This window comes from Nestor notabilis, unplaced genomic scaffold (genome assembly GCF_000696875.1).
Source record: "Nestor notabilis isolate BGI_N333 unplaced genomic scaffold, ASM69687v1 scaffold17807, whole genome shotgun sequence".
In the NCBI taxonomy this organism is placed as follows: Eukaryota; Metazoa; Chordata; class Aves; order Psittaciformes; family Psittacidae; genus Nestor; species Nestor notabilis.
Genome location: NW_009936347.1, coordinates 11,179 through 19,921, shown reverse-complemented (window position 1 = coordinate 19,921; position 8,743 = coordinate 11,179). Strand labels below are relative to the sequence as shown.

Here is an 8,743-nt window from a genome sequence, read left to right as displayed (position 1 = left end):
TGGTCAAGGCCAGCGTGGACAGAGCCTTGGGTGACATAGTTGAGTGTGTGGTGTCCCTGCTCATGGCAGGGGGGTTGGAACTAGATGATCTTAAGGTCCTTTCCAACCCAAACCATTCTATGATTCTATGATTTGTTTTTGTTGTTTGGTTAAATTCTGTAACAAGTTTAACGTGAGGATTTGTTACTCTGATTGGCTTCCTTTCACTGCAAAGCACTTCATCCACAGCAAACTTAAGGATGTCCAAGAAGTTTGCTGAAGACTACTTGCTGAAGTAGTGTTTAAAGAAAGAAAAAAGAAGAAAAAAAAACCAAAAAAAACCCCTCTAGAAAGCACTTAGCTTTTCATCTGTTAAAAATCCCTTCACCTTCTGTTATCTTACTCAAACTCTACTATTTCAGGCCTTTTGGGAAGGAACATTTGCTACCATAGGCAAACCCACAGTTAAAAGCAGCACATAATTCTTACTGCTTAAATCCTTTAGGCCTTTAAACTGGAAAAAGACCCAAATATACCTCAGTGATCTAATCTATACATAAGCATGTCTTTCTTCACTAATGATGTTTCATCAAGCCACTGACACATAATAAATCTGCAGATTAAAACCAAGCCAAAACAAATAACCAACAACAAAAAACCCGACCAACCAACCAAAAAGACCCCTAACTAACAACAAATAAACACCTTGTTACTGGTTTTCAGATAGCAATTTATTACAGAGAACTAGTTTAATTTAAACTATACGTGCCTTTATAGAACAGCATTGATGTAAGACTATTCGAAGAGAAGCATTTATACACATACTTAGTGTATAAAAAGACTCAGTGTAAAAAAAAGAATTTACTTACCCATACATTTCTGTTTAATCTAGAACCTCATACATACTTCACTGATACAACTCCAGACTTTGCTGCAGTGTTTCGGACACCCAAGCAATCCTCCAGCCAAAAAAACGAACAAACCCCACCAAAACCATTTCATAATAAAATCCTGTTAATATCTTGCCACAAGCTTTCCATATTTTTAACTTCAGATATTTTTAAATTTAACTTCATTAAGCCTGATGCTGACTTACAGATATCTTTCTTTAAGAACAATTAATAGAAAAGTTCTATTCAGTGTCAGGCAGATAATATGTGCAGGTCTATGTGATATACAGATAATATGTGCAGATAAAATTTAAAAGCTCTGCACTCTTTCTACCTGTATGTAAATCAGTACCTATGTTCATATTGTACCATTCCTTCAATATTTCCATAAATAAGTATGGCCACAATGGCTCCATGGCATTTGGTAGGTACAAGGGTAATTACCACGTAGCAGATTCTAACTGATGTGTTCTCTCAACTAGTCCCTAGGGGAAATGTATGCTAAACCTTTAAGACATTCTTCCACCATGTATTTATTTGGGGTTTCCAAAGAAAGCACTGCCAAGTTAATCTACATAAGAGCACCAATGTCTAAGCAGACCATATTTTGCTAACATTTGATAAAGCTTACTGCACAAAGCCTACTGCATATTAAATGGACTAGGCTGGAAGAAACTCCATAGGTGCAAGAGTAAAACCAGGACCTCTGCCTACCACATGTAATCCCCCTCTTCCACACCAGCATGGAGCTTCTGAAGCATCTTGTCACTCAACTGAAAAGGAGCAAACAGCTCACTCTTGATAGTCTTCCAAGTGGTACAATACTTAAGAATATCAACTTTAGCAAAATAGGAGGTCAAATACTTATTTCACACTTCCATAAGCTTTTTTCTTACTACTGTTTACAGCAACAATCTTTCTGACTACAGCTGTCACGTAACTTTGTCATGTGCTAAAAAAAAATCCCTTGAAACAGTCTGCTACATTTCTGTATCTCCTTTCAGTGCTCTTTAAAGACTTTTAACCTACTGACAACCACCACCACCAGTGCAGCTGGAACAGTTACAACTGTATCTCCCGGCAGGTACAGCTCAGGAATGAGATCAAGTCAACATTCTCTGAAACCGTAAGTTTAACAGGCAGCAGCTGCAAAGCCAAAAAATGCTGGGAAACATCACAAAAAAGGATTAGATTAATTCAGACAGCAGATCCATAAATGGATACTTTCTATTTAGAGGGATGCACACTCCAATATCTCAAAACAATGATTCCTGATGTTATTTGGCAAGCTGTGCTCTCCTTGAACAGCATCTCCCATTGCCACAGTCAAAGATAGACTGCCACAGCAGATGCGCCAGCCTCTGAATCAGCTAGGAATTTCTTACATTCTTACACAGCACATGGAGAAGGATCCCAGAACAATCAGCTTACTTGCAATGGATGTCCAAGGTCACTAAGTAAAGAAGAGATGATGTTTTGGTGAGCTGACTCCTCACCACACTGGAAATTTATTTTATGTAAAAAGATTGAAAAGTAACGCAAAGTCTGAAAAAACGGTACTGGTATGGTGTTAAAGCATCAGGCCACTTGCAAAAGTTCTGTATTTCATTTTTATGATGGAACTGTTTACACGTAAGTACTACTCCTAAATTTTCAAAGAAGTTTATATACATAACCAACTAGCTGGTATCCTCAAACCTTTAAAGTGTTTTTCCATGTGGCAGTGGAAAAGAAATAATTCAACATCCAAAGTTCACAGAACCACAGTCTTTACAGCTGGAAGGGACCTCTGGAGACCATACTGCTCAACCATACTGCTCAAAGCAGGGTCAGCTTGAGCAGATTGCCAAAGATCATGTACAGCCAGGTTTTGAGTATCTCCACAGCTGGAGAATCCACCTCTCTGGGCAACCTGTTCCAAGGCTTCACTGCCTTTATAGTGAAAACATTTTTTCCTATGTTTAAATGATATTTCTTCTATGTCAAGTTGAACCCATTGCCTCTTGCCCATTCACTGAGCACCACCAAGAAGAGTCACACTCCATCTTACTTAGATCATCCCCGCTGCCAGTGTACATACAGAAACCTTTGTTGATGCTCTTCATTTTTCTCTCCAGATTTAACTCTAGGTGGGCTTCACCTTTCCTAACCCCATCCCTGCATGCTCAAAAAATGTCTCCACATTCCCTCGAGGTCACTTGACCCTGCTTCTATCTCCTGTATGCTTCCTTTTTATGTCTGTGGTGTTTTTCAGGAACATCTTGCTCATGCACACAGGCAGCCTGCCACCTTTGCTTCTTTCTCTGCTTGATGAGCTGGGCTATTCTGGAGCTTGGAGGAGGTGATCTTTGAAAATTAAAGCTGACTGATACCACTAGAATAGAATGAGGCATATAGTCAAAACCCCAGGTTAAAAATAAACAAACAAACAAACAAATAAATAAATAAAAGTGAAATGCCCATAAAGGACTGCTAAGAAAAGAGAGCACTATTAAGAAGTTATATCGGATTTGTTATAGATTTGTTATAGCAGATGCTAGGTAGTCAAAACCTTTAGAGGACCAGGTTGGATGCTTCAGTCTACTATTTTTCCAAAATGCCAATGAGAAACAAAGCAGAAACTTCTCGAGATGCCATTTCAGTATTCTGTCAAGTAGCATTACACACTGGTCTCATACCAGTTTGACTGCAAGAGCACAGAGTATGCCCATCAGAACAGCCATTAATAAAGTTTCTCCCATATCTTCCGTTTCAGATTGTGAAAATCTGCGCTGCACAGCGCCATGTGCAACCACCTAAAAAGGTCGGTAGAAGTGAAACCACACATGTATTAACCCATCAACTCACAGTGTACTGCAAAACCATCAACATCATTGTCTGCGCCAACAGGCACCTAAAAAGCTCAAGCCCAGAGCACAGATTCTTCCCCTTCAGTAGAGGAAATTCCAGTTTATGAAGTACTCTTTCTCCACCATGAGAAAGCTGCCATTTAATTAGTGTATCTTCTGACACTGGGAGTACAACTAGTCACTTCTAGAACATCATGTAAAGGATGCAGTCTGTATCCCTAGTCTGCTGTTTCTCCCCCTCGCTCCCCATTCCTCTGCTTTGCCAGTGCTTCAGTACTTGGGCCCATCTGTCAAGCAAATTCCCAGAGAGAAGTCTCACAAGGTGACAGATCTGGTTTATCAAGGTCTGTTGCTGAAAAAGGTCAACCCAGTCCATCACCTGCTCACATTAATATCGCCTTCCTTACCCTACGGTTTTCTACTTCTGTGATGTTGTGGAAAACAAGTCTAACCCACTAAGCCAGCAAAAATTTAACACATTCATTTTTGCATTCTTTTGGGTTAGTGGAAAGAATCAGCTCATAAAAGATGTCAGAGTCAGTCACCAAAGAATGTGGAAATGAGGGGCAATAGCACCTTTTTGTAGCAGCAACTACTGTGTCAGCTCAAGCACCCTCTGGAAGTTGCAGCCATCTATTCACTTTCTTCCATACATACAGCTTTGTACAGAGAGTATGGCTTCCCCCAGACTCACCCTCTAAGCTTTACTCTGTAAGCTCAAGCTTTATAGTAAGACTTTTCTGCATTTTTTTACCTGTATTAAAGTGAATCAACAGTACATAAATATTGAATAAAGATTTTCTTTCTTTAGCTAAAACAGAGAACAAATATCTACTGACAGTTTACTTTATAAACTGCCCCAGAAAGGGACAGCTCCTCTTAAATTGAAGAGTTCTACAGAACTGACAGGTATTACTACCAAAAATTACTTTAGGTATACCCTTTTTCACCACATCAACAAATGCTAATGTTTTACATGACATTCAGCTTCCCATACCAGGTAGGCAGGCAATGAACAATCAAAGAGCCTACTCAGAAACAGTAAAGCATCACCAAGACCACTTCAGGTAATTTTACTGTCAATGGTACATAGTCCATTATTAGAGCTCTACTGAAGGGCAAGAAGGTTCGTGGAAAATTAGGCTAAAAGGCAATGAACCAGGAATAGTAACAGTTGGGTAAAAACTAAAGTAGATCATTTCTAAAAGCAAATTTGAACATATACTTAAGAGGCAGACTAGATGTAAATTCAACTGAAATATACATGAATACCGTATTATAGGAAAAGAAACCAACACAGAATTCAATCAAGTCAAACAATAATAGCAAGGATTTGGGAGACTATGTTACAGATACAAGACAAGCAGTTTACATTTCAAAGCAAGGATATTCAGTTAAGTTTGAATATTATTCTGACTCTAAAATGGTACTACTTTATAAGTGGGTACCAGTACTTTCAATATATTCCTGTTAGACTTTCCTACTTCCCAACTGCATGGCCAGCAGGGCTCTGGAGCACAGAAGTCATTCTCTGTGGGCTAGAACAAGCCACGTGACAGAGTCTTAGCAACCAAAAAGAGCAATTACAGGGGATTCTTGCTGTATAACTGCAGTGAGAATCAGCATGGTCAATGCCATTGTGCAGTTAAGCAGCTAATCCCTAAAAAGTCACCGCTCAGCATGTATGAAATGAGATTTCCAGAAATTTATATTTTGGCCAAGTTTTAGCAGAGCTTCACAAGTATTTTCACAGAAGATTGACAACTGGTGAATCAAAACACTCCAGCAAAGTAGCAGCACTCCACAAACCATTGCAGAATTTTCTTTATAAATGTAAACAAAAAGAACAGATTTTCCTCTTGACCTTGACTGAGAAGAAACAGTTGTTTGTACTACAGCTTCCCTCCCTCCTCCCCCTGAAAAAAAAAACCCTAAAATAAAAAGATAGACATGGAATTTTCCATATATACACCTCACACTTCAACGAAGTTACAACTAAGTGGTTTATAATAAAAAAATGCCAATCAGCTTGTTCCCACGTTATTGGAAACCTATTGCTAACATGCAAGAATTCAAGTAATAGAAAGGTAAAACCCACCCCCAACGAAATTTGTCTTCCAGATATCAAAGCATTTGAGAGGGGATTTCTCAACCAACTACTAGCGTGCACACCAACAGTTACTCTATTCTGTGGTGCACGTAAACTGAAACTCCAGAATTTGGCCCTACCAGAATGTCCCAACTTCTCCAATTTCATGACTAAAATTATGTATTTTGTTTCTGAAAACTCTCTGTCTCTTCTCAAAAGCTGGCCTAATGACAACTGAAGATGTAATCTCTGCTGTACTTTTAACTCAGAAGCTCAGAATGCAGGTGAGACCGCCCAAGATTAGCTTTGTAGAGGCCAAAGGGCCAGGCACGGCATGAAGACAGGTTCCAGATCTCTGCATTTCACAGAGCACCACTAGAGGGTTCACAGTTTTTCACTTAGAGATGTCATGAGGCTTTGTAACCAGCTATACCTGCCTTTCAGGAGAGCTGTGAAGGAACAGAAAAAATCAGCACTGTAGTTAGCCTGTCCTCACTGGGCAGCTTCCTGCATGAGCAGAAACTGAGACTATTTTCAAAACTCCACCTCCAGCCATTAGGACCAGCTCCCACTTTTGCACCTCCAAACCTAGGCCAAAGGCTTTCCTCTGCAAATGGGCATCATGACTGCCTTAAAACTCAGCCTTTAAGAGACCAGGAAGGCTGTCTCCCTAAAGGGCAGGCATACCCTTCATCCACTGCCATCTTCTTCAAGAACTTTGTTGTTCTTCACCATGTTCATACTGCTTAAACACGGAGACTGTTTTATTCAAGACGTGCATACTGAAAAGGCCAAACATGTAATTCATCGGTCTTTTATTAACATATTAAAGATTTTGGAATTTCTAGAACATCACTGTGCTGACAACTTCGAAGATGACAGAACAACCAAATAAAATACAGAAGTGGTTTCAGAAACAACAATAAAAGAGAAGATGAAAAGGATAAGGTGCTTTTTTCTGAATACATTTTTAAGAAAAGATGGTTTTACTTTAAAACATAGGAATACCACAGCTCAGTGGTTTGCCTGGTGACTTTTTAAAGTCAAGACACACTCTTTGCAAGCCTTCCTGAATGACTAAGTAAAGGCCAAAAAAGTTTCCATATAAAATAGATTGCTTCTAGGATTCTTTTCCTAAACATTCATCATCTGGCATAATTTATGTTTTCATAAAAAAATAATGCATTTCTTCTAAAAAGAAAAAGGTATAGTACAATCTGACTTCTATTTTCAGTGAAAATCATGCTGCAGCTGAAGTAGAACAAAAAGAAGTAACAGAGACAGATGTTCAGTTTATACATATTAATGTAAAGTATCCTATTACACTAATGAACCTATTTTTAAATGCTTTTCTCTTTACTTATGGAATTTCAAAACACGCTCTAGCATATCATAACAACTTCTAGTTCTTTCATCTTCTACTAATGTATTTTAGGAACATTAAAAAAATTCTTGGATGCATATCAAGGTAAAAAAAAAATAAATTAACTTGTATGCCTACTTTTCTTTTCTGAAAGTGATACGAGATACAGTCCTTAACCTCTTGTGGTCAGAGAGCCAGCTGAGCCACATTGAATGGAATAAATAACCCAAATCTCTTCTACTTTTCATATTTTCACTGTTGGCTACAGCTAAAGCTTAGTGCTTCCTTAGACTTCAGTTATTCCTGTGGCATCTTATTTTCATTTTGTGTTTTAATATCTATCATGTGGAAGAAAAAAATTAAGATACCTTCCCCTCCCCATTAATAAAAGGACATAAGGCAGCTTTCTAGCTAATACTGCACTGCTAATACTACTTCAGTGAGAACCCCACGACCAAGTATCATACTCAATTATAAAATCATCAGTGAAGAACATGAATGTACTTCTTAATCAGGCTGTAAAAACAGGTAACTTCCTAACATCCATTGACTGAAAAAATATATAAAATGTTACACTTCCAAAGAACATGTATTTACCTTTGTTGCAAGTTGTGACACTGAAGATGACACTTCATCATGAAGAAACTGGTCTTTATTCTCAAAAAAAGGATAAAGACAAAAAAGGCCCACAGTCAGTTTTGGTTGGACAATTAGCAAGTGACACATTTTAGAGTATTCATAAATGCTTTTGTTCTGTTCAGCCCATCATAAAAGAAAATTGACAAAATGTGATCACAATGCAAAACTAAGTGAACACCACTACTAAAATAAGAAATGTGAACAAAATTACACTTAGAATGATGAAAAATGCTGCACCAGATGTAAAAAACAAAACCAAACCCTTACAAAACCACAAACCCCACACCCCAAAGCAAGATCAGGAAAACCCTTGCATCATAACAATTTTAATACAATTAAAAATAAAAATTTTATTTTATCTTAATAATTGTGTCTGCACTTTTTAGATCGACACTGATTTTCTGAACACCATACTAGATGATGGTCTACGCCGTCTCTGTAGGCTGGGGGGAGAGGAAGCATTACATTTCCTGAACCCAAGGACAGACTTTGGCCCACATCCTTTCCCCTCCACTTAAAACTGTAGATTTCTGAAGAAAAGCAGAGTACTGAGATGCTCGTGAAGGTAACTCAGTAAGGTAGCACTTCTGTCCATCTCTAAATTAAGCTTGTATCTTACTACACTCAGGCCACACTGTTACTATCAATGTTCAAGACAGAGCAAGTAACATCAGTCATGAGTACTTTAGAGGCCAAAGAAAGATACAGAAGTGGGGCATATCATACAGAAATTATGCAATTTTCACTTTCTTCAGTCTGCATTTTCATAAGAAAAACGTTACTTTGGTTTTTTGCTTTACATATAACTCCAAATGCAAACAGTCCCCAAGTACAAAACAAGGACAGCTATCTATAACTGCACCAAAACACATAGTATCCCAGTTCCTACACATTACCATGTTGCTCCTTCACTTTGCTAACAGCAACAGAAAGA

The 8,743-nt window shown here is 38.3% G+C and overlaps 1 protein-coding gene across 1 annotated transcript in view; it reads right to left on the bottom strand.

Moving 5' to 3' along the window:
* Positions 1 to 7,910, bottom strand: part of TDRP (testis development related protein) — a 13,127-nt gene extending 5,217 nt beyond the window's left edge. The window contains 3 exon segments of the mRNA XM_010018300.1: positions 7,768 to 7,846; positions 7,848 to 7,885; positions 7,887 to 7,910. Coding sequence (XP_010016602.1) covers positions 7,768 to 7,846; positions 7,848 to 7,885; positions 7,887 to 7,910 — 141 coding nt within the window.
* Between the last annotated feature and the right edge of the window lie 833 nt (positions 7,911 to 8,743).